At 32.9% G+C, this 27,679-nt stretch overlaps 1 protein-coding gene across 1 annotated transcript in view; it reads left to right on the top strand.

Annotated features, from left to right (window-relative positions):
• LOC133192081 (uncharacterized) overlaps positions 1–27,679 on the top strand; it is a 506,856-nt gene that overhangs the window by 125,266 nt on the left and 353,911 nt on the right. The window contains exons 6-11 of the mRNA XM_061327935.1: positions 127–205; positions 1,491–1,583; positions 2,516–2,587; positions 3,781–3,934; positions 23,655–23,737; positions 23,839–24,075. Coding sequence (XP_061183919.1) covers positions 127–205; positions 1,491–1,583; positions 2,516–2,587; positions 3,781–3,934; positions 23,655–23,737; positions 23,839–24,075 — 718 coding nt within the window. The remainder of the gene's footprint in view (positions 1–126; positions 206–1,490; positions 1,584–2,515; positions 2,588–3,780; positions 3,935–23,654; positions 23,738–23,838; positions 24,076–27,679) is intronic.

Genomic DNA, 27,679 nt, shown 5'->3' with positions numbered 1-27,679 from the left:
TAATCGGTTGGAACGTCTTTTGGTTGACCGATTAGTAATTCTGTATTCGATTGCCATCCCTAGTATAAAGAATAGCTAATTCCATATATAAAGGGTAATTGATATGCATTTATTTTATTTTTCTAGTTAATACAATTGATTTGTACAACTTTCAAGTTGGATTTGCCATTTAGAAGAAAATCATCATGTTTTGGGATAATGAAAGGTAAATGCAGCTAAAACAGTTGAATGAAAATGTTTATCAAAATACTGTATGTGTACATAAATTGGTGTATTCAAAATTTAGTGCAATCACTGGGTATGGAGTTGTTGGAAAAATCATGAATTAGCGCTATACATGTCCATGCCCTATATTGTATTTATAAATGATTTCTTAGTGGTATTCATGAATTAGCGCATCATTGTCTGTGCCAAAGCCACTGAAATATGTAGGTAGGTTTTTGAAAGTTTTGAAACTTGGAATGGCCTAATTGAGAGCAAACATTGACCTTTTAATACTGACACCATATAGTTTAAAAGGAATGTCTTAAAGATCCATCAAATCAAATAAAATTTTGGTAAGGCATTCCTCTGTAAAACCTCTTCATGAAATATATGGAGATAACGAACAGTATTCAAGCTCAAAAGTCCATTAATCAATACAAAATAGGAGCAGAGCAAACACGGACCTCCAAACATCAGAGGTGGGATCAGGTTCCATGGAGGAGTGAGCATCCCCTGCCGACCGGTCACACCCGCCGTGTGCTCCTTGTCATGATCGGGAAATAACGGAAAAATCCGTCGACAATTCAGTGTGTAAATAATGGCCTAACAATTAGTGTGAAAAACGTCAGTCAGCATTTGACTCAATGATAAATTGTATTTGCTGACAAGGTCATTGTATCAACCATAGAACTTACGAAATGATGACTTTAAACGAGACAGCTGATATTCTTGTTTCATCAACTTATTTGTCAATAATTTACCTCGTTTTAGAAATTGTACATACGTAGAGCATGCTCTTGCGTATCGAATCAACTGAGAGATATATACCCCGTATGCAGATGATGAAGGTATATTGCTGCATAAGTAAGGGAAGTTGACGATTGAAAAGTTAAAGTCATCACGTTTATCATAAAGCTTGGTTGTTAGATTACCATTAACGTCTTTTTCAAGTAAAATATCCAAATATGAAACAGATGTGTCAGACTCTGTGGTATCTTTTATCTCAAGTTCACAAGGATATATTGTATCGACATAAGAATGGAAATAGCCAGACAATACGTCGTTGATATATCTAAATGTTGAGTTGCAGGCCACAGCAAGTGTTTTCTTCTTTTCACGTACAAGATTTTGGACAAATTCTGCTTCATATGAATACAAAAAAAGGTCTGCTAATTTCATTCATTGTCTTCAGACTGTTTACTTTTAGAAATGATCAATCTTGGAGCATTTGTGTTTATCAAACATGGCTTGTTTTTTTTTTTGTTTTTTTGTTTTTGTTTTTTTAGAAAAATCTACTCTTAGAGTAAAGATTGTGCCACCAAAAAAGAGTTCATGCCTGTATGTCTGCCAGTACTGCTTAGTTCACTTAGGTGATATAGGTAAGGAGTATATATAAGATTTCTTCTCCCCAGCTAGATCCTCTATGTCAAATCAGACGTAATTATAGTACCCGCATTGTTATTCTTTACAGAATACACAATATGATAGGATAAATACATGATATTATAGGATACATGCATGACAGGATAACTGTAAAATACAGTATATGCAAAACACGATAGATCTGATAAACGATCACAATAGGATAAACACAGAACCTGATAGGATTGTTTCAAAATGCAAAAACACTTCTGACAAAACAAATTTTCTTTTATGATGTACTGTAGTATGATAATTTTAATTGCTTAAAAAAGCCACAAATCTAACTGATAAATTATATATTAAATGCACCATATGATAAAACAATTGAGCTGCTTGTCTATCCTTTTTTAAAAAGAAACTTGTTTATTTTCTGTCAATAAAGTGGATTGTCATCAAATTCAAACTGTAATTATTTTAGATTAATTCCACTTTATTGCCTTTTTTTTAGGGGTAGGTTGGGACCACTTACTCAATTTTACTTTTTATTACTGAACTAATTTCTGAACTAATCACATGTATATCCATGAAGAAATGGTAAAATTATCTCAATAAAATACGGTAAAATTGCACTAGGTCTAATGCATTATTTACATCAATGGGTCTTTGTGACATCATAAAACCACAACTTCAAGAACGATAAGACGGTAACAAATTTATCAAGTGCACAAGTTTACACCTTCATTTCAAAGTTAAGCAAAGGAAATTTTTTTGTACTAAACGAAATTTGACATTCTTTATTCATGTATGAAAAGTAAAATCCTAGTGTTAAGAACCATTTTGTATGACCTTTAAGCTTTTGAGTACTTACTTGTTCACATACTGACTTAATACCATTGTTCCAAAAAATGTAAGTATAGTTAAAACTTAACAATTGTTTGTTTTTCTTCAGCTCGGTACAGACAACAGGTGGAACAAGCCCAAACATTTTACTGGCATGCTGCAAACCTTGTGCCATTCAATGGTTAGTTCTCAAATGAAGATTGATTGATTGTTAGTTATTTTACTTGTTCAAGAATCAAATGAAAAAGACATGATATATGTTGTTAATCATTGAACATCAGTTCTACAGATTCACTTGGACAGTTTCGAACAAAATTGTCAGGGAGGTGTTTAGCTATTCCACGGTTTTTAGGTCACCTGACAACTATTTTTAGCTCACCTGAGCTGAGGGCTCAGCGCTTTTCTGATCAAAATTTGTCTGATGTCTGTTGTTGTAAACTTTTTATGATTTGATCTTTCTTCTTCTGCATAACCCCTGGACCCTTTTCAACCAAACTTGGCACAGAGTATCCGTGGGTTTAAGGGGATCCAAGTTTATTCAAATGAAGGGCCAAACCCTCTTCCAAGGTGATATAATTAAGAAAAAGTAAAAAGTATTTGAAGTCATTTAAAAATCTTCTTCTCAAGAACCACGGGGCAAAGATTAAGAAACTTATGTGAAAGTTTCCTGACATAGTGTCAATTTAAGTTTGTTCAAATCATGACCAGAAGGGATAGGGTGGGGCCACAAAGGGAGGTCAAAGTTTTACATAGGAAAGAATAGGAAAAATCTTTAAAATTCTTCCTCTCAAGAACAGCAAAGCCGTGATTGTTGATATTTATATGGAAGCATCCTCTGGTAATGTAGAATCAAATTTTCTCAAATCATGACCCCCAGGGCTAGGGTGGGGTCACAATGGGCAATCAAAGTTTTACATAGGTATACATAGGAAAAATCTTCTTCTCAAGAACAGCAAAGTCATGATTGGTTATATTTATATGGAAGCATCCTCAGGTAGCTTAGCTTCAAATTTGTTCAAATCATGAACCCGGGGGTAGGGAGGGGCCACAATTGGCTATCAAAGTTTTACATAGGGATACATGGGAAAAATCTTCAATTTCTTCTTTTAAAGAACAACAAAGCCATGATTGGTCATATTTATATGGAAGTACTAGTATAGATTGTTTTGTTAATTTCTGAGTATCTTATTTCTCTTGCTTTTAGGCAATTTATCTTCATCTATCAGTTTGTTTTACTTTATACTTAAATCTATGAATCCTTTACAATGTTGTATTATACTCTTTCCTAACTACACATTTCAATATTAATATTAACAGATAAAATGTAAAGTGAAAATTTATGATGAATGACTGGTAGAATTTTCTATTTTTTAGGACAACCATACAATCAGCTAGCTATTGTAGAGGCTGCAAGGGGAAACAAGTTAACCACAGTTTTTTATTATATCCGCAGCCTGGCTCTCCGACATCCTTTTCCTGCTGCTGCTACTAATTTGGAAAAAATGTACACAAAACTCACAAAAGACATGTAAGACTGAAGAGGCATATTGTCATATTTGTATAATCCTTCGTAATTAATTTGCATTCAAGAATTTTGAAACAATAGTGCAAAAGTCAAGAAATGCTGTAATGAAAAATAATTTTAAATTTCAGTGTCTTTTTAGCTCGACTAAGCTGAAAGCCCAAGTGAGCTTTTCTAATTGCCCTATGTCCAGTGTACATCCTTCTGTCTGTCCATCTGTAAACTTTTCATATTTTCAACTTCTTCTTAAGGGTCCTCCACACCCTGTGACTTGTGACATATATTGAGAAAAAAATACTTTTACTTCCGGTTTTATATAGTTTGTGCACTGACGATTTGCCTGGCACTGCCTGTAAGGGAGTCTTAGAAATATTAGCGCTTTAGAGATAAAGGTTTCATCAAGTGGAAAGTATGCAGTAAACTGAGAGCAACACCTTATTCATAAACAATTAACACATGGCGTGATCAAGGCGTGAACGAAAGAAAAAAAGGTGTTGATTTTTTCAGTAAAAGAAGCAGACCTTTGGGTTTATGTTGCATAATAATTCGTAATTAACAGGTATATCTACGAGAAAAGTTTTAGATTATTCATACAATCCATTGTGATATCGTCAACAAAGTCTTTAATGTGAAAGTTAATATTTTTGCACACAGATTTGTGCATTTCAATAATACCCATCTTGTTGTGTGTTTATAAATTTTGATAAATAGTGTGCATTTCTAGCTTTGCTCATTTTTAGGTCACCTGAGTCACTCAGGTGACTTATTGCTATCCGTTTTTGTCCGTCGGCGTGCGTCGTGCGATGTGCGTTAACATTTGAACATTTTTAGCTTCTTCTCTGAAACCGCTCAACCAATTTCAACCAAATTTGGCATATAGCATCTATGGGTGAAGGGGAACAAAAATTTTGAATTTCATGATCCCTGCCCCCCTGGGGCCTGAGGGGTGGGGCTAAAACCACCAAAATTAATGCGATCTTTAAAAATCTTCTTCTTTACTCCTGGACATCAAGCAGTCAAACTGTTGGCATGATTGTAATAAGCATTGACCCCTCTACCAAAATTGTGAAATTCATGGCCCCAGGGTCAGGGGTTCTGGTGCTAGGGAGGGGTTATATAGATTATATAGTGAAAGTGCATTATTTCTTTGAAAATCTTCTTCTCTGCTCCTGGGTATTAAATAAACTAACTAAGTATATAGTTATGATGAGTAAGAGTGCCTCTTCCAAAATTGTGAAATTCATGGCCCCAGGGTCAGGGGTTCTGGTGTTAGAGCGGGGCTCTATTGATTATATAGTGAAAATGCATTAGTTCTTTGAAAATCTTCTTCTCTGCTCCTGGGTATTAAATACAGTAACTAAGTACATAGTTATGATAAGCAAAAGTGCCTCTTCTAAAATTGTGAATTTCATGGCCCCAGGGTCAGGGGTTCTGGTGTTAGGGAGGGGCTCTATTGATTATATAGTGAAAATGCATTAATTCATTGAAAGTCTTCTTCTCTGCTCCTGGGTATTAAATAAAGTAACTAAGTACATAGTTAGGATGAGCAAGAGTGCCTCTTCCAAAATTGTGAATTTCATGGCCCCAGGGGCAGGGGTTCTGGTGTTAGGGAGGGGCTCTTTTGATTATATAGTGAAAATGCATTAATTCTTTGAAAATCTTCTTCTCTGCTCCTGGGTATTAAATAAAGTAACTAAGTATATAGTTATGATGAGCAAGAGTGCCTCTTTCGAAATTATGAATTTCATGGCCCCAGGGTCAGGGGTTCTGGTGTTAGAGCGGGGCTCTATTGATTATATAGTGAAAATGCCTTAATTCTTTGAAAATCTACTTCTCTGCTCCTGGGTATTATTGAAACAAATTAAATACATAGTTTTGATAAGCAAGGATGCCTCTTCCAAAATTGTGAAATTCGTGGCTCCTGGATCAGGGGTTCTGGTGTTAGTGCGGGGGCTCTATTGATTTAATGTGAAAATGTTTTAATTCTTTAAAAATCTTTTTCTCTGCCCCTGGGTATTATTCAAACAAACTAAGTACATTGTTATGATAAGCAATGATGCCTCTTCCAAAATTGTGAAATTCATGGCCCCGGGGACAGGAGTTCTGGTGCTAGGGCGGGGCTATATAGATCCTGTAGTGAAGGTGAATTATTTCTTTGAAAATCTTCTTCTCTGCCCCAGGGTATTGTTTAAACAAACTAAGTACATTGTTATGATAGGCAAGGATGCCTCTTCCAAAATTGTGAATTTTATGACCCCAGATTTAAGGGTTCTGGTGGGGGGGGGGGGGGGGGGCTTCTATTGATTATAAAGTGAAAAAGCAAAATTTATTTGAAAATATTCCTTTCTGCTTCTGGTTAAAAAAGCAATGAAGCTAAGTGTATAGTTATGATGAGCAAGAGTGCTTCTTCCAGAGTAGTGAATTTCATGAGCCCTGGGTCAGATGTGCTGGTGTGAGGGTGGGGCTCTTGATAATATAGTAAAAATGCATTAATTCTTTTAAATAATCCTGTTTGCTCCTTGGTGTTAAGCAGATAAAGTGATTAGTTATGATGAGCAAACTTATGGTCCCAGGGTCAGAAGCTCTGGTGTTGGGGGGAGGGAAAGGGGGGGGGGGGGCTCTATTGATAATATAGTGAATCTGTAGTGAAAATGCATTATTTCTTTAAAAATCTTCTCCGCACCTGGGCATATCAGAGGCAAAAAGAGTAAAAGTTTTAATAAGGAAGATTATTTTTACCAGATTTTTGAACATCTGGACCATTTGGTCAAGTGTTCTGGTCCTGGCCAGGGCTCTATTATTTTGTATTCTGAGAGGAGTTATTCCCCTTTGCCATTTACTTTTGATAATTTATCACTGTAAATAATGTACTTGAAAGGTAAATAGAATAAGATAATTATGCAAAAACTTTTATTGTATAATACAAAAAGTACTTTCATAGTTTTAATGATCAGATAGACTTGTAAGTAGTAGATAAATAAAAATGAGACAAAAATAACTTGTCTTATTAAATGTTCATCAAGGACCAATAGAGGCCAATGTAAGAAATTTTAACAAAGGATTAAAATAGTACAGAAGCATTGATAATTTGTTAATATACTGTATGGTGATAGTGATAAATGGGAATCAGATTTATGGAACATAATTTATAAACTGTTAATGAATATTAAGACCAATTATTTTGTTGATCATGATCACCCTATTTTTCTTGCTTTTTGGCAACAAAGTTTCACCTTTCAGTTCATTTTATACTCTATGCATCCTTTAAATTGTTGTATCATACTCAGGTGACCATTAAGGCCTTTGGGCCTCTTGTTATACACTCCTGATCTGTTGCCAGATCTTGAGTATGATGACGTATATGGAGACTTAACAAAGTTTTTGAATCCCGGGCAACAGGAAAGATAACTCTAAAAAGGAACTTCGATACCAAAGATTTTGAAAATAATTTTTCTACATCAATAAATTTTAATTCAATTTCTTTTTGTAAATTAATTTATTAATGTTTCTTCTATACTATCAGGAGTCTTCCTTTATTTTTTCTCCATGATCTTTAGAGAAAACGAGTTTTATTTATTTTTTATAACTTTAATTAATTTCTTTAAAAAATATGTTGACTGATAAAATTAAGTGTTTGTGTTTGTTTTGTGAGCTTGATGATATACGATAGGAAAAAACAAAATTTGTTGCACTACGCAATTTTGAATCTCAATGGAAAAAATATCTTGAAACTTATGACATTAAATTTTTTAAAAATCAGTATAAATTATATTTCAATTCCTGGCCAGATTTTAAAGGTTGATATGCTTGTTAAAAGTAATGCTCAGTAATATGAGAACATAGGCTGGGGGTTTGTGGAAGACCCTTAAAGTTTGCACAAAGCGGGTTAAGGGGATTCTGAATTTTTCGAATGAAGGGCAAAGCTCAGATCCAAGGGAAGATTAATAAAGAAAAGGCAGAAATAGAAATGAAAAATGAAACTTAATTGAAATATCTGGAATCAGATTCTAAATTGTCTAAGTCATCACCCTAGGTAAAGGGGGCAGCATAGGGGATCAATGTTTTACATTGAAATAGGTTAGAAAAATCTTTAAAAGTCTTCTAAAGGACCAATGGACCAGTAACAAAGAAACAAGTAAAAGCATCCTGAGGTAGTATTGATTGTAAATTGTTCAAATTATGGCCCTTAGAATCACAACATGGGAATCAAAGTATTACATTAGACTAAATTTTTTTAAGAACTAGACCCAATTGCAAAAATTGAAACTTATATGAAAGCTTTCTGAGGTAGTGTAGATTTTAAATTGTTTGCATTTTGGCCCCCAGGGGGAAGGGTAGGGCCACAATGGGGGATCAAATTTTTACATTGGACTTTAAAGGATTTTTTTTTAGCTTAACAGAGCTGGAAGCTTATTGAAGCTTTTTTTTCTCACCCATTGTCCAGCATCTGTCCATCTGTACATTTGTCCATCTATCTATAAATTTTTCACATTTTCAACTTCTTCTATAAACTTTTCACACTTTCAACTTCTTTTCAAGAACCATCTGGCCAATTTAAAGTTGGTAGAAAGATCTGCTGGTTTAGGGGATCCTAAATTTTAAAATGTAGGGTCAAGCCCCCTTCCAATAAGATAATCAAGAAAATGCAAGTAGGGTGGGTTCCTGAGGTAGTGTAGATTGTAAATTACTATATACAGGATTATTTTCACCCCATCTTATTTTCGCCCTTTCACGCCTGCAAACAATTTCCCCCTGTTTTGAATTCACCCAGACACAGTTTTGAAGAGATAATGCCATTTTCTTTGAATTCGCTCCATTTTCAAATCATCGAACTGCAACAAGGTGAAAGGCAAAAATAAAACGGGGGCAAAAATTTCCATGTATACATTAATGTAGATTCCTAAATAAAAGCGAGGAATAAATATCTGCGTAAAAATGCGAAAAGATTCACTCGCGGATTCAAAAATCACGCTTTCATTTGCTCCAATATTGATGTGTTCAGTGGAATTATTATGCACGAAATGTATGGTTGATTGAATTAAGTGTTACAATAGATCGACCAAGCTTGTGTAGTTAAACAATTTTAAAGTATATTTCACTTAGATCTATTTATATGAAAATAATTATCTGTTAAATGTTTAATTATGATTATTTACAATTCTAAACTTTCAATGTAATCACAATATACTACTTTAAAAAAATTGATCGACATTTCACAGTTTTAAGAGAGATAACTCCCGATTCAAAAGACAGAAAAATAAAACGACTTTATTTTAATGTACATGCATATATACCGTATATACTCGCCTATAAGTCAGTCTGCCTATAAGTCGGTTGTATTTTTTAAGTTTAAATTAGAGGGATTGACCTGCTAAAATACCCATCTTTTTATAACTCATGTATAAGTCGGATATGGAGTTTTGGACCAAAGTTTTACTCCCAAAAAACCGACTTATAGGCGAGTATATACGGTAAGTAAAACCAATCATGTAAACCATGCAGTGATTTGATAACTTTTTTTTTTCAAATTATTGAAATGAAGTGCCTTAGTCACTTAATAGTACATAACTGATCAGTTGATACCAGCCATTGTCCAAGTCTTTCTGATCAGGTCAGGATTTTTGGCTATTTCTTGGGAGGCTTCTGTTATCCATTTGGCATGCAGGGGTTTCAGGTCAATCAGGTCTGAGGTCAATCTTAAAACTCTCCACTGACACATTTCACCTAATTTCAAAGGACATCCCCTTGAAGATTTTGGTACACTTGTAATTTCAGAATTGATTTTTAGTTTTTCATTAATTTTTTTCACTTTTTTGTAGGCCGATTTCATGACGCGGACTGTGCATTCATTTAAATTTATATCAAGTTTCGCTGGAAAATGACGTGCAGCTGCAGTGTTTCCATGTTCTATTGTGTATTTAGCAATTTTTGCTCGAGAGTTCGCCTGAGTAATTGCCATATTTTTTTTCCTTTTTCTTGATCCACTTGTAGGTGTTGTGGGGGTTGATGGAGATGTAATTATAACCTCTCTTTCGACATTCTGATTTACAGCTTCTTGCAATGGAGAATTAGCAATAGGAATAAAGTTTGTCCTTTGTTGGGTAAAAAACGTCTTGATCGATGGGGTGGTCATTTTCAATACTGAGTTATAATTCTCTAAGTACCTAGTGCTTAACTTGATGAACTATACTCATGTTTCCACATGACTGATCATCTTGAAATAAGACCTTGACCATTGATTTTATAATTATATATTTTTTCATAGAAATCCAAGAAAGATCACTCTTGAATAATACATCTAAAATTTATTATCCGGAGTTGAACCCCCCCTTTTTTTTGACGTGAAATATAAGTCCAAGACATTTTTGATTTGCGATTTTACATTCTTGCGATTTGATGCAAAACGGCTAGATCGCAGAAAAAAGTGCTTGCATAAAATAGGGAATCTACAGTATTCATATCCCTAGTGTAGTATGAGGGAACTTATAGGGGATCAAAGGACAAGATAGGCTAAGACCCCCTTTTGGCCTCTGGTTTGGGGCACTGTCTTTTAGAGAGATGCAACAGTTTACAAATAAAAACCTGTTGTCACCTCTGCCACAAAATGAGCATCTAAGTTAGATTTTAAAATGTATAATCATGTATACAGGATTATTTTCACCCCATCGTATTTTCACCCTTTCACACCTGCAAACAATTTTGCCCTGTTTTGAATTTGCCCAGACACTGTACAGTTTAAGAGATAATGACGTTTCCTTTGAATATGCTCCATTTTGAAATCACCCAACTGCAACAAGGCAAAAGGCAAAAATAAAATGGGGCAAAATTTCCCTGTATACATTATTAAGATCCCTAATGGTAGTAATCAAAGTTTTACATAGGAATTCATGGGAAAAATCTTCAAAGAAATTTTTTTAAAATTTGGTTATTAAGGTTTTACAAAGGAATCCATAGAAAACATCTTGAAAAATATTCTTCTCTAAAATGGCAAACCCATAATTGGTCATATTTATGTGGAAGTATCCTCAAATCAATATCTCTGGGGATAGGGTGCGGCCAAAAAGGGCAGTCAAAGTTTTGCATAGGAATACATAGGAAAAGTCTTTAAAAATTTTTTCTCAGGAACAGCAAAGCTATGATTGGTCATTTTTATATGAGAGCATCTTCAGGTAGTTGTTAAAATCATGACCTATAGGGGTAGTGTGAGGCCAATGCAGCAGATCAAAGTTATATATATATCAATCAAAAATTTCTTCTCAAGAACAGCAAAGTCATGATTAGTCATTAATTTAGAAGCATCCTCATGTACTATAGATTCAAATGTGTTCAAATCATGACCCCATGGATAGGGTAAGGCCAAAATAGATCTAAGATATAGGAAAAAATGTTGAAAAAATCTACTTAAGCCATGGTTAGTCAAAGGATTATGGAAGCATTTTCAGGTAGTGAATATTCAAGTTTATTCAAATCATCCCCATGACCACTTTTTAATTTGTTTTCAATACTGAAACGATTTCTGCATTTTTATAACCAAACTGCTCAGGTTAGCAATGTGGCCCATGAGCTTCTTGTGTATTTATTTTTGGAATTCAAAAAATATTTTTCTTCCTTCTCCTAATTGTACAACTTGAAATAGAAATGGTAAACTGGGTTTGAAATCTAGCAGGTACTATATTTTTTGGCAGAATGGTGATGAAAATATTTCTTTCCTTTTTTTTTTATTTTTGCTTCTCAAAATTACTGCTCAAAAATTAAGTTAAAATTTTTAAGCAATCAAATTAAATTTTTATATTATGGAAATTATTAATTACCTCTTTTACCCTTGTGTGTCTTTATTCCCCCTCCATTAGTTATTTTGATATGGAAGCATCCTCAGATAGTATAGACTCAAATTTGTTAAAATCATGACCCCTAGGGGTAGGGTAGGGCCACAAAGGTTGATCAAAGTTTACAAAGGAATATATAGAAAAAATCTTATTCTCAAGAATAGCAAAGCAATGATTAGCCATATTGATTTGGAAGCATTTTCAGTTAGTTTAGATTCAAGTTTATACAAATCAAGACCCTAAGGGATAGGATTTGGCCACATCTCTAAAAATCTTCTTAAGAACACCATAGCTGTGATTAGTCGTATAAATACGGAAGTCCTATGATAGTTTAGATTCAAGTTTGTTCAAATCTTGACACCTGGGGCTCGTTTCTCAAAAAGTCGTAGATTTGGGCCTAAGTTAGTCCAACTAAGTAAGTTACGATAAAATTTAGATGGGCCTAAATTGCGTTTCAGAAAGCGGCGTAAGACTAGGCTTAAGACTAAGACCTCTCCGCTAAGTACAAAGCATGCGCAGATCGTATTCTATTTGGTTTAGAGACTACAATTACATGTGGCAGATCAAATTACATGTAATATCAAACTTAATCCTAAATACAGAAGTAAGGCATGGAAAGCATCAGCGCGCGTGCATGTTTTCTCTCTTCACCATCTTTCAAACAGATATATTACGCAAACCTATCTGTATTTTCAAGGTCAAAACATTAAAATTAATTAAATAACTATTTTTGTATGCTCAGATAAATTTTAAAAAATCTATATTAAGTACAATTAAATTACATTAGAAAAGCATAAATGTGCATGTATTTGATTGTAATATTTCGATATACAAACATTAAAACCCAAACGATGTACATAGCATACAAACGAAAAATTGGAATGCATTAAGCATGAAGAATTTTACTGAAGTAATTTCCTTTGAAATAAGCCATATTGTCTTTTCACTTATGTTTTACATTAAAATAAATACACATAAGGTAATGACAAAGGCCTTGAACAGGTTCGTGGCTACAGTTTAAAAAGTGGGGGGAGGGGGAGGGACCCCCCAAAAATCTGACAATCCAAAAAAACCCTAAATTACCAAAAATTGGGGGGGGGGGGGGGGGGGGGGGGCAACTTCCCAAATTAATGTGACAAGAAAAACTTCATTATCTGTCCAAGCCAAAAACCTAATTAACTGTCCAAGTCATGGAATTTGCCACATCAAAAAGCTAATCAACTGTCCAAGTCATGGAATTTGCCAGTGCTCGACCTTACAGCGACAAAAAGTGGGAGGAGGGGAAGGGGGGGGGGGGGGCAGACAGCATCTGAAGGAAAATTTAATATAGCAAAAAAACTACACTCAGAGAAAGTGGAGGGCCGGGGCCCCCTGGACCCTTCCCTCTCTACAGACCTGTGGAAAATTTAACAATTATGAAATCATATATTATTTAAATATGGATATGAGGTTTTTGAAAATTTATCAGTTGTATTGAATTTTTAATTTCATGACAGAATAATCAATTCCAACTGAATTAGATTTCTTGGCATTCAAGCTGATACATGTATTATAATACATGTACATGTATACACTTTGGACATACAGTACAACATTGATATCGATATGATAATTTACACAGTCCATGTAAAAATATGCATATACAACATTTCCATTAGCACACGCATTCTCAATAAAGGTTTGCAAAAGCTTATTAATTAGTTTTTAATCAATTTCTTGTAATCCATATTATAGGCAAGCAATCTATTATTAGGGCCCCGCAAGGATTTGCGGGTGCCCTATAGTAATAACTCTGTCTGTCTGTCTGTCCGTCTGTCTGTCTGTCTGTCCGTCTGTCATTCTTCTGTCCACAAATTTTCTGTTTTTTTCTAATAACTTTTTTTGTAGTTGACCAATTAAGTTCAAATTTGGTATGTTGGTTGAAGAGGCAGTAAGACATATTTTGATGCTAAGTTTGGTTCTCTATGTCATCCAATTTGGAGCTGGGGTGGTGGGGTAGATGCCTTAACTTTACATTAGAATGAATGCCAGGGCAAAGAGAGATAACTGCTGAGAATGTTCCTAATGTAAACTATGAAAGCTGCAACTAGTCCCATGGGATTAATTAACTTTCCTCTTGAAGAAAATTCAAAGCATTATCTGTTTCTGTCAAATTGAGATTAATTAACACCTCTGTCTGCAAATGAAGTTTGTTTTGAAGTTAAGGTCAATTATGAATAATGTTTACATTCTCTGAAATGTGGATTTAAATAATGTTCATACTTTATTTTGGTAAAATATACAATGAGTTATGATTTTATTGAATTCTAAAAACAAGATAAACATAAAGATATGGTTTTTTAAAAATTTTTTTTGTTTTATTTATTTTATTTATTTATTCATTTTTTTGGCTGTCATATGTAAATTCAAGAAATCTATTAATTATAATGGGTAGTCCAATAATAATCTCATTCTATCATTACTGAAAGAGTTCTGATTGTAAACTTGGAAGAAAAGGATAAGAGGGCAGTACAATTAATCCCTTGGGATTAATTATCTTGTCTGGGGCAGAAGATTTTCCAGGCTTATCTTTAGTTGTCACTTTAAGATAAATTAACCTTTGTCTGCAACTGATGTTTGTTTTGAAGTTAAGGTCAAGCCTGGGTGATATTCGAAAACACATGCTGTATTCTTGTTTAAATATACATTTAATTGAGTTATTATAGATGTGATGTTTTTTACTGCCTTATGTAAATACAGGGATACTCTTTACAGGTTGTTGGATATTTAGAAATTATCTTGAAATTTTATAAATACAGTTGTTATTGCATATTCTTCTTCATATATTTTAAATTTTTGTAATCATTTAAAATTCTCATTCTTTTAGCTGCACCCTTATATTTCTACCCCTCACGGGGCCCTTGCTGACTGGTCAGTTTTCTAGTTTTTATAAATTTCTGAAATATTTTCATTTAATATATTTCCAATCGGGATCAGATTTATTTAGATCGGGAAATGTACATCAACATCCACATCTTCTTTTAAATCTAGTAATTCCGTTTCAATTTCTTTTAAGAATATGATCATATAATATTTCTTTTATAGATGTAGAATGTTTCTTGAAGATTTTATCTACATTTAAAGATATTAATAGTGGTGGATCCAGGAATCTTGAAAAAAGGGGGGGGGCGACCAGTTTGGGGTCAGAGTAGGGACCCACGGCAACACCGTTAAAAAATTGATTTATTAAATCTTATGTATATTTTGGAAACAAAGTGGGGTGCGGGCCCCCTGGGCCCCCTCTCAATCCGCCAGTGACTAACAGTCATGATTTTCATATTCATAAATATTTTTAGATAAGCAACATTTCTTCTTGATATGTTTTATGAGTATAATGCATTAAATGACAGCAAATTTGAAACTCTGTTTCTCATTTAGTCACAAAAACATTTTTAACACGTTATTGACCACTTTCTTTTCAAATGCATGTAATATAAAGTGTTTATCTCTTCATAAATCCATCAAAAGACATTCTCAAACAAAATTCGTCAGAGAAAAGTACGATAGATTGTAAATTAATTAAAAAGAAGTGCCTATTTTTATAAAATGATATACCCATCTGCACATCTTATATGCAATGACAGTTACTCCTTTGAAATAGGAAAAAACGGTATTACATACAAAATAATTTATTGCTGGAACATTTTACGCATTTATATTTTCTTGTTCTATAAATTTTGTATTGAATAAAAGGGGAAATTAAGGTAAAAGGTTCGTTAACTTGGCATAATTATCAAATTTTTCTTATTACCGAAAATATATTAGATGTATATTGTTTGAGGAGTTTTTTTTTCAAAAACATCATCCATTTAAAAAATTAAAAAATATCAGGAACCCAGTGTGTGGGGGAGATGGGGAAGGGGGTAGGTAATTGAGTAACCAAAATATTCAGCAAACTTTGACATTGCAAGAAAACAAATACTGAAAGTGTAGGTCAGCCTAAATTAAAACGTAATTTTTAACAGAAAACACCATCACTGGTAAAAAGCGGGAGGGTTGCAGCCCCCTCCCGATACTGCGTGTGCCTGCTTTTTTTTTTTAAACTCGGACACTTCTTGCTATCTTAAGCTTAAGTTTCACAATTCAAAATTCTTACTTACAAATTTCTAGCTCATCAAACCTTTTTACGGAAAAAAATCTGCATCCTCGATGGATTTTTGCTACCTTTCTATTTACCTACATAATAATTGTATATATCTCAATTTTTCGAATATCATATATGTACATGAATAGGTATTATATCATTTTCGTACAAAATATTATTCTTTTATCTCTTTATGATAAAAACACTTGCCACTTTTTTCAAGTTGAATATGGATAAGAACTTATGCCTACTCATGAGCAGGCCTAGATTTAAGCTTAACTTTAGTCTCGACTAAGTCTGCACCTTTTTGTGAAACGCTACTTAATCCGATTTTGGGGTTTAGTCACTGACTTAGTCCTGACTAAGCTTACACCTGGTCGTAGGCCTTTTTGAGAAACGAGCCCCTGGTGTTAGGGTGTGGATACAAAAGGGGATCAAAGTTTCACATAGGAATATATAGGAGAAAAGAAATCTTCTGATGGTTATTGGCTCAGTTGGGTGAGCATTGTGGCTCATAGGCCTCTTGTTTTAGTCTCATTTGAATTTATTCAGTGTAAATAAAATAGTTGAAAGGTCAGTCAAATAAAGACTTCATGCAAGGATTTTTTAGTTACTTGAATAATTCAAAAAAGCTATCTGTTTTTAGCTCACCTGAACCAAAGGCTTAAGTGAGCTTTTCTCATAAAATTTGTCAGTTGTCTATTTTTTAGGGCGTCGCCCGCATGGTGCAGTGGTTAGAGCGTCTGCTCTAGAGTCGCGAGGTAAGGAGTTGATCCTTACGTCACGGGTTCGAATCCCACTGTGGGACGTGGAGACCGGTCCTTCGGACGAGACCGTATAAACCGAGGTCCCGTGTCGCAGTAGGTGTTGGCACGAAAAAGACCCCTCACTGCTCAATGGCCGTAAGTGCCGAGCATAGGACAAGATTTGCAGCTCTCCACCTGCAAGTGGTGGCGTCTCCATATGAGTGAAAAATTCTCGAGAGGGACGTTAAACAACAAACAAACAAACAAACAAATTTTTTAGGGCTGGATATCAGCTGGGAAATTTTATTGGTATATACTGCAATGTTTTTAACTGTATTATTTCATTAACCTCCAGTTACAAGTAGGATGTATATTACTATTATAAATACATTGTTGATTTCACTACAGGTTTGCAACCAAATGCAACCATACAACAGCAAAATTATTGTTTGGTAAAATTGAAAACGTTTCTGACATTTTAAATTTCATATTTTACTTTAAAAATCCTGAGCCCAAGCATTTAGCTGGTATATTGGCACTGAGAAAATGTGTTTGCAATACGATTTTTTTTTTCAACAAACCACAATATACTGGAATTAACACGGTTCTTATTGTTTTTCAGTTTAGAAGGAGAATGGAAAAAAATAACACCCCTGAATATATATATATATATATATATATATATATATATATATATATATACATATATATACATATATATATATATATTTTTAAGGAATGACTTTAATGGCAACCTAAGTTACACTGGTATAACCTGGGTTGGGGCAGTTTACGCTTTACAAACCGAGAAGTATAACTTGGGTAGCTATTAAAGTCATTCCTTATAATTTAATTTCCCATCATTAAGTGTAAAAAAAATAAAACAATTTCTTCTTTAAAAATGCCTTTAAATTGTACGTATTTTAAATGTAACTTCAAGCGGATTGATACGTTTTTGACGTAAGTCATTGTGACGTAGGCAACCCAGGTTATACGCTATATTCTAATTTTTTTATCCATTCAAATGACGCTTTACAACCAAAATTAAATTATATATATATATATATATATATGTTTAAGGAATGAAGTTAATAGCTACTCAAGTTATACTTGTATAACCTGGGTTAGGGCAGTTTACGCTTTATATACCGTGAAGCGGTTTATAAAAAAGCGTAAACTGTTCCAACCCAGGTTATACCAGTATAACTTGGGTAGCTATTAAATTCATTCCTCATAATTTAATTTTCCATCAATAAATGTAAAAAAATAAATGCCTTCAAATTGTACGTATTTTAAATGTAACGTCAAGTGGATTGATACGTTTTTGACGTAAGTCATTGTGAAGTAGGCAACAAAGGTTATATGCTATATTCTAATGTTATTATCCAATCAAATGACGTGTTACAACCAAGCCCTTAGTGAAGAAATAATAATATAGAAAGCACAAAGAAATTCCCTTTTATAAGGATACCCACTTCCGCCCCAGCCTGGGGTTGAACTCTCGACCTACGGAATCTGTCTCCTAGCAGTACAGGAACAGCGCGCTAGACCACTCGGCTATCTAGGCAAGTCAAAAAACTTGCTTTTGATGCCGATGGAATTCTCGTGGCGCTGCTCTACACTTCACGGTCATTGAGAATGGAAGTGAGATACAGTTATTTGGACATTAGTTTTATTAGAGGATTGTTACCAATACACGTTGTAATGAAATTAATTTTTATTTATAAAGCACATTTTACAACAACTCTTAAACTAACATAACTGCCCCAAGTAACTATAAGCCCTACCTTGACCAAACTTGCATGGATGATGCATCTTGGGATTTTCATTATATTTTAACCAAATTAGCATGGATGATGTAGCTAGGGATGGTCACTTCCAGACTTGCTTTGGATTCTGAATCTGACCTATATTTTCCAGATGAGTGACCAGGATAGTTTTTTTTGGAGTAGCTATACAAATGTATAACATTATGGCCTGTTATGATTAAACTTGCATAGATGGTGCATCTAAGGATGAAAAATTCCAGACTTATTTTGGATGTTGGAACTGAACAAAATTTTCTTGATTAGTAAACAGGATAAACATTTTTTGAACAGGTCTATTTCCAAGTAACTACAAGTCGTACTTAAACCAAACTTGCATGGATATTGATCTTGGGATGTACACTAACTAAAAAAAGAATATGCTGTGAAATTTGCCTTGCTTAAAGATAACATTCATCGAGGTGAGCTTCGTAATCTTTGATTACCTATGTTTTTTGTAAGCAGAAAGTGTATTGAAAGAAGTTTTTTGAAATGCCTGTGTTCAATAACTTTTTATCATTCGTATATTTGCCTTCTTCATATTGTTCATGATATGCTAAAAAGAATTCGCTTTTTATTTGTATGGGAATATTTATGATCTTTCTTTACATACGTATATTTGTATATTTTTTATAAATAATATTTATACATGTAAATTGACAATGAAATCAGGAACAACTTAATTCTTTGTAAAATTTGTAAAATGTTTTAGTTATTAAAGGAGATAATCTGGTAGTTTAAACGTTGCATCCTAGACTCTGAATAACAACTGTTCTTTCTAAAACAAATAGATATTCTCTCTAGATATGAAGAGTATATATATATATATATATATATATATATATATATATATATATATATATATATATATATATATATATATAGATGTAAATACAAAACTGTCTTCAAACATGTTAATTAAATTTAAATGTATATATTTTTAATTAATATCCAGGAATAAAATCATAGCGGCACAATGTTCATTTTATCTCAAATTATCAATAAATGGCTATTTTATTATTTCTTACCCGAACTCAAAAATGTAGTTATGCAAGACATATATACAGAACAATCCACATATAGGTTTTTTTCCTGTATGTCAACATCACAACTTGAATTTATCCGCCATGTTCAGTGACCTTGATCGATTTTATTTTGGGACAGCCAATAAAAATTCGGGATCTAGGGAGCAGATCTATTTAGGAATTCCCTTGTTTTAAGCATAAATATCGCTGTTTATGAAAAAATCATCACATGGAATGGTTTTATTGCTGTTTTGTTATCATTTACATGTACAACCACCGACATTTGCTTTATCAAGTTATTCTAAATTTCAAGCGCAAGTCTCAGTACATCACACAACAACTGTCATGGGTGCTGAGGAGAATGACTGGTAAACACGCAGATTTATTTTACCTGGTTTTCGCATTTAAAGGGCTATGTTGTTTACAGGGAATAAAAATTTTATCTTATTAGGGCCCTGCAAGGATTTGCGGGTGCCCTATAGTAATCGCTCTGTATGTCTGCCCATCTGTCTGTCCGTCTGTCTTTCTGTTTGTCTGTCATTCTTCCATCCACAAATTTTCTGTTTTTTTTCTAATAACTTTTTTTTGTAGTTGACCAATTAATTTCAAATTTGTTATGTTGGTTGAAGAGGCAGTAAGACATATTTTGATGCTAAGTTTGGTTCTTTATGTCATCCAGTTTGGAGCTGGGGTGGTAGGGTAGATTCCTTAACTTTACATTAGAATGAATGCCAGGGCAAAGAGAGATAACTGCTGAGAATGTTCCTATTGTAAACTATGAAAGCTGCAACTAGTCCCATGGGATTAATTAACTTTTCTCTTGAAGAAAATTCAAAGCATTATCTGTTTCTGTCAAATTGAGATTAATTAACACCTCTGTCTGCAAATGAAGTTTGTTTTGAAGTTAAGGTCAATTCTGAATGATGTTTACATTCTCTGAAATGTGGATTTAAATAATGTTAATACTTTCTTTTGGTAAAATATACAATGAGTTATGATTTTATTGAATTCTAAAAACAAGATATACATAAAGATATGGGTTTTTTTTAAAAAAAAAAATTTTTTTTATTTATTTTATTTATTTATTTATTCTTTTTTTTTTTTTGGCTGCTGTATGTAAATTCAAGAATACTATTAATTTTAACAGGTAGTCCAATAATAAACTCATTCTATCATTACTGAGAGAGTTCTTATTGTAAACTTGGAAGAAAAGGATGAGAGAGCAGTACAATTAATCCCTTGGGATTAATAATCTTGTCTGGGGCAGAAAATTTTCCAGGCTTATCTTTATTTGTCACTTTAAGATAAATTAACCTTTGTCTGCAACCGATGTTTGTTTTGAAGTTAAGGTCAAGTGTATTCACTGAAGGCTGGCATTTTATAAAACACATGTTTTTTTCTTGTTTAAATATACATTTAATAGTTATTATAGATATTATGTTTTTACTGCCTTATGTAAATACAGGGATACTCTTTACAGGTTGTTGGATATTAGGAATTATCTTAAATTTTATTAATACAGTTGTTATTGCATATTCTTCTTCATATATTTTTAAATTTTTGTAATCAATTAAAATTCTCATTCTGTAAGCTATACCCTTATATTTCTACCCTTTGGCGGGGCCCTTGCTGATTGGTAAGTTTTCTAGTTAGAAGTAAGTTGAATGTAAAAACAATTTATTTTGCTTGCAGTTCACCGTATTTAAAAAATCTATTTGCACCATTTAACGTAGATGCTGTGGAATTGTAGCCCTCTCCAGAGAATATCAGATAAAAAAAATTGGAGAGATCGAGTTACATTATTGCAGTCAATTGAAACTAAATTAGCGAAGATGTTTTGAATTTCCTGAGATATGGATAATTTTTAACAGAATTTTTAGGACCCGCAAGAATTTGCGGGTGCCCTATAGTAATCAGGCTGTCTGTCCGTCTGTCTGTTTGTCATTTTTCCGTCCACAAATTTTCTGTTTTTTTCTAATAACTTTCATTAGGGTTGACCAAATAAGTTCAAATTTGTTGTGTTGGTTGAATAGGCAGTAAGAGATATTTTGATGCTTAGTTTGGGTCTCTGTGTCATCCAGTTTTGAGCTGGGGTGGTGGGGTAGATTTCTTAACTTCATATAAGAGTGAATGGGCAAAGAGAGAGAACTGCTGAGAATGTTCCTATTGTAAATTATGAAAGGCTGCAATGAGTCTCTTGGGATTAATTAACTTTCCTCTTGAAGAAAATCCAAAGCATTTATCTTTATCTGCCACATTGAGATTAATTAACACCTTTATCTGCAAATGAAGTTAGTTTTGAAGTTGAGGTCAATTTTGAATGATGTTTACATTCTCTGAAATGTGGATTTAAATAATGTTAATACTTTATTTTGGTAAAATACACAATGAGTTATCATTTGATTGAATTCTAAAAACAAGATATACATGTAGATAAAGATATCTTTTTTATTATGATTTTATTTTTTTATACCCCCCGCAAACGAAGTTTAGGGGGGGTATATTGGAATCACCATGTCCGTCTGTCTGTCCGTCTGTCCGTCTGTCTGTAGACAAGATTTTGTCCAGAGCGTTTCTCGGAAACTATTGCATAGATCTGTCTGAAAATTTGTACACTTATTATTCACCATATGAAGGTTTGCACCTGGTATTTTCATCATGATTGAATAATTTTTCTGCATTTTACAGGTGTTTTTTTCATTTTTATTATGTGGTTTTGTCCTGACCTTTTCTCAAAGACTATTTCATAGAATTGTATGAAAATTTGTACACTCATTATTTACCATATGAAGATGTGCACCTGGTATTTTCAACATTATTTGATAATTTTTCTGCATTTTACAGATGTTTTTTTTTTCATTTTTATTGACTTAGTCATTTTGGGTTTATTTCTAAGGTTTGAGACACAGAATCTAGAACATCTGTACAAAAATGTGAACTACAGCTTAAAACTATTCATTAAAACAAAAAAAAAAAATCACCAAGTATTAAAAACAATTTTTACATTACACAGCAGATAGTGTAAATCCATTTGTCCCTTGGGAGTAATGAGTGGACATGCATCCAGTTAAAGATTAATTAATGAGTTCAGTGTGGGAAGCTGTTAGGGCATCTCTGATCAAGCATGTGTTATCTATATCTCCTGGGAATCTAAAGATCTCTGTTCTTTAATTCTCTTCATTGTAATTTATTGTCTGTCATAGTACATAGTTAAAGGATGACCAGCCTTTCATTTTTAAAATGAATTTGATATAAAGTTATCAAGATTAATTTGATTTTGTAATTAATTGATCTTTTTTTTTCAAAAAATCAATTTGCAGAATGTCATGTCTCAAAAAGATGACAGATAGTTGCAATTTATTTTTTCAATGTATTAAAAACAATGTAATTACAATGTATTGGTATTGATGTTTTATTAGGTTGTTCCTTAGTTTCATTCTTAAAAAAAATATAATGAGCAATTATTTTTTCACTCTAAATGTTAATAAGAAAATTGTGAACACCTCTTTGATCCATAAAATATTAGTGATTTGGCACCTTTGAAAAACCCAGCGGGGGGTATTTGTCCCTTTTGGACAGTTCTAGTTTCTTTTTTGTTTTCTTTTTTCCTGCCTCATGTAAATTCAGGAATACTATTTATTTTAACAGGTATTCAGATAATAACCTCATTCTATCATTGCTGAAAAAGTTCTTATTGTAAACTTAGAAGAAAAGATTTAGAGAGCAGTATAATTAATCCCCTGGGATTGATTATCTTGCTGGTTTGCAGAAAATTTTAGAGGGTTATCTTTCTGTCACTTTAAAATTAATTAACACCTTTGTCTGCAACTGATATTAGTTTTGAAGTTAAGGTCAAGCCTGGGTGATATTTGCATTCACTGAAGGCTGACATTTTATAAAACACATGCTTCATTCTTCTTTAAATATACATTTAATTTAGTTATTATAGATATGAGGTTTTTTACTGCCTTATGTAAATACAAGGATACTATTCACAGGTTATTGGGTATTTAGCAGTTGCTGTTGCTTATTCTTTATATATTTTTAAATTTTTTGTAATCAGGTAAAATTCTCATCCCCTAATCTGCACCCTTATATTTCTACCCCTCGGCGGGGCCCTTGCTAACTCATCAGATTTCTAGTTTTTTTTTAACTTGAGCTTATAATGATAAATACTTGATATTTTTTCATGTTGTTTTAGACCTGAACTGAAAGGAAAGCTCTCTGTGAGTGAAATGATCACATCGTTTCTCCAACTTCATGCATGTATTCATCTTTGCACTGGTTTGTATGATTTTGAAGTAATACATGATTCATTTCTAAAATATTTCTACATTTTGTATTTTTATGTAAGCCATGACATATTTTGATTAAACTTCCTACAGAACTTGACAGAGCAGCAGCATTGAGTTCTAAACTCCTGGCAGCCTTACCAGCCCATGTAACATCCCAGAGTTTTCCATCCCTTATTCTGGTACAAATTGTGGCTATAAATATCTTCTCCATGCACCATGCCCAACGTATGACTCAGTATCAGGACAGTGAGGAACAGTCTGATTCCTTCAATGAAGAACTTGGCAGTGAAGAGCTCAGATCATTTTCTTTGATGTTCAGTTTTACAAGTAATTCATTCCCTATATTTCCTCAAAGAAGTATTCTTGTGCATTGGTAAAATGTCAATTGTCTGTGCAACTATATACAGTTTTATGTGGTACACAAATGTGCTACAACAAAATACATAAATCATTAATGGCCACGTGCTTGTCCTGTCAATCAAAATCATTCGACACTGTGTGGGTGTGAATCAAAGTTTCGTCACACCAAAGGTGAAGTGCTACACTGCAGTATTTCCAGGAAGTTGGAACTTTTTTTTATCATTTCTAGATCTGTTTTCAACTTTTCTAAAAATAAATAAATAAATAAAATACAATGCCTAAACACTTGGAATGATTAAGCTGCATGATTTTGAAACATACTCCCTGCAAATTTAAAACACCATCCCAGGAACGTGTATATTTTGAAATACTCTATTGTTTAATGACTTTTTTAGATGCATGTTTGTTTTGAGACTGACATTTTTGTGTTTTTTTTAAACCACACTTTCAATTTAATTCGCTCCAAAGACATTTAATTAACTGGATATCTGTAGTACTATTTAAATTTCTCAGAACTAGCTGTAATATGTATTTCTTTAGTAATTAAAAAAAAAACATGTTAGAAATAAATATTTTTGTAACTTTGCTGCAGTTGGTAAATTAATTGACATGGATTATTATCTCTCCATTAACGATTTGTCGTCTTTAACATAACAACAAAATGTTGCAGTGCTTGAAATATCTGTATATTACCCCAGGGATTTATCAGCCTATTTTGGGAAACGCCATTTTTTGGGAATTGAGAAAAAATTATCGGCTTTTTGATGAAATTGGGAAAAATTAAAAATGTTGCTTAAATCATGTATTCAGGTGTAATTTATTTAACATTTCAGCATGAACTCTAATTTGGGCAACCAAACAGACAATTAAATCATGATCCAACTTCATACAAGAACACGCAATTATGAATAATAGACTAATAAAAGTAAAATTGACTTCAATGAGTATAAAGTGTTTATACAACTTAGGGTAGTCCAAGTGTGTATGAGATTCCAATTTAGGTCATTATAGAATCTGATTATAAACCTCCTGCAAAAAATTATGAGAAGTACACATTTTTTCAAAGTCCTCTTTTAATATGTATTATTATACATTGAAAATATATTTTTCTATTTGAAATAATGCCTACAGTCCTTACCATTCACTCGTAGATCAATTGAGTAGGTAGAAATAACTTATTAAATCTATATAATAACACAATATCACCATTTTCAGAAAAACGGAGGAAATTCGGATTAAAAGTTGTCGATGTTTTTACAGTGTTTTTAAACGTGTGTTATGATTGTAGCTTTGCTAAACGAGTTAAATAGATGAAAATTACAGACATTCTGACAATTTTACTTAGTGTTTTTCCTAGATAATTAAATATAAAAGCATTGTTCACCAATTGGGAAAAAATACTGCCAAATTGGGAAAAAATGAACTCATTTTCAATTGGGAATGGGGCCGAATTTCGGCCCCTGAGAAGGTACTGATAAATCCCTGTGCCCGTACTTAGATTTAATTTTTCAGCATCGTTCTACATAGGTACATACTTATAACAACATTTATTTTCCAGAGTATTTTAATAAATAACCTAACAGCTAAGTTAAAATAATAATAAAACATATTGTAGATAATTTTTTCCCATGAAATAATGATCCTTTAAACATATGTTCATTATTAAATTTCAAAACCTGTTAACCCTTACTTACAAAAAGATAAGTCCTTTCACTTCGGAGTTCCGAATGACAATGAAGACTGAACGATAAGTGAACACTGAACGCAAAGTGAACGAACTGAGTGCAAATGCTGAATGCTTTGTGAATGGTGAATGTGAGCGCACGCTGAACACAAAACTGTGAACAGAGAGCGAACGGTGAATGCATGGTGAATGAACAGTGAATGTACGCTAAATACGGTGAGCGAACGGAAAAATGGGAAAGTAAAACGTTTCAGGGACTGTAACAAGCATTCATGTTTTTGGTCACATTTCACCTTCGAGCAGCTTCTTCCATGGTTAAATTTTCAAATGTGGAGAACCCTGATTATAATATGTATTCAACTTTGGATTAATTTTGTCTATAGAATTGTACAAATTTAAGAACAAAGGCAACTTTCATGTAGGTATATATTGACAATCTAGCAGCTTTGAATAAGAAATAAAATATTGTTTTTTTTATGTGTTATCAAGGTTATTTGAGTGATTTTAAGAATATTTGGAAATTGAATTTGACACACATATATCATCACATCATCGATGAGTTTAAGTCAACATTGTTTTGAAGTGCCTTAAGGACATACGCAACGTAGTTTGAACTTTGTCTTTTTCCCTGGAGTTGAAGAGTTCCGATACTTAAAGGAATCGAGTGCTACATTTTAATGTCTATATATGCTGTTGTACACTTCTTCTAAAATAAGTCTGGATATACAAAACATCTAGAATATATGTTTAGTGATTTTTGTATATTTTTCTTTGAATTATACAAGAATTTTCATTAATTGATATCTTTTCAAAACCCCTGGTAATGCCTGCTGATTTTTTGTCTACGAACATCTGATGGCACTATAATCTTAAATTAAGAATATCTTGAAAAATTATCAGTAGGTAAGGTACCTTGCGTATGTCCTTAATTATTAAAATGCTCATATAATAGCGAAAAATTGATATATTTTTTTAAGTTATGTATATTTGCATTCAGAAAGTGTTGGGCTATTAAGATTAACAAAAATGTTAATTTGTGAAATTTTGACCTTAACCCATTTTGCTCTGCAGCACTGCCAGATGTTCTTATCTGTATATCGGAGAGTCAGTCTCCTGCTGCTGAGATAAGCCTAGCATTCTGATGCATGTTGATAATTAGGCTAATTACTCTCTTATCACTGGAGTAATGTATGTAAAAGTATACATTTTCTGATAGCATATTAATTTCTCTTTCAGGTGATATAACTTTCATATTGCAATCTGGAGTTTAACCATCCCATAAACATGGATAAACTTGGAGATGTAAAGAAATAAAATTGATTCATTTTCAATAAATTTAATTAGTTGCCATTTTTCTCAATAAAAGTGAATGTAAACAATATAATATCAGCACAAGTTTTTAAAGATCAATTCCTCTTCTTCAAAATGCAATTTACAGAATAAAAAAGTATGCATTATATCTGAAGTTATAAAGAAATGAATGTCACTAGGTATTTCCCTGAAAAAAATGTAAACAAGTCACATTCATACCTGAGGTTTGTGTCAGTTTTCCAGTAAATTATGTCCATTTTTTCCTCACAAAAATACAAAGAACTTTCAATAACACATGAAATATTAAAATCTTCAACTAATTTTCACATTTTAACACTGACAGTAATTACAAATGTTAATGAAAGTCACCATATTTGGAAACATATGAATTTCCATAGAAAAAGTTTTTCAAATTTATTTTGCACACTTCATTGTCTCAGCATTCTCATTATGTGCTTACTCTGGCACTCCAGATGTACAGGAACTTTGCACTGAGTACATCCAAACAAAGTTACACCTCTCCTTTCTCCTGGGCCTTTGGTTAGTGAGCACTCGCGGCACACTTTTTTCTTCTCA

This window comes from Saccostrea echinata, unplaced genomic scaffold (assembly GCF_033153115.1).
Source record: "Saccostrea echinata isolate AGI-Se365-2 ecotype Australia unplaced genomic scaffold, CSIRO_AGI_Sech_v1 ptg000025l, whole genome shotgun sequence".
NCBI classification, from domain to species: Eukaryota; Metazoa; Mollusca; class Bivalvia; order Ostreida; family Ostreidae; genus Saccostrea; species Saccostrea echinata.
This window is presented reverse-complemented; position numbering and strand designations above follow the sequence as displayed.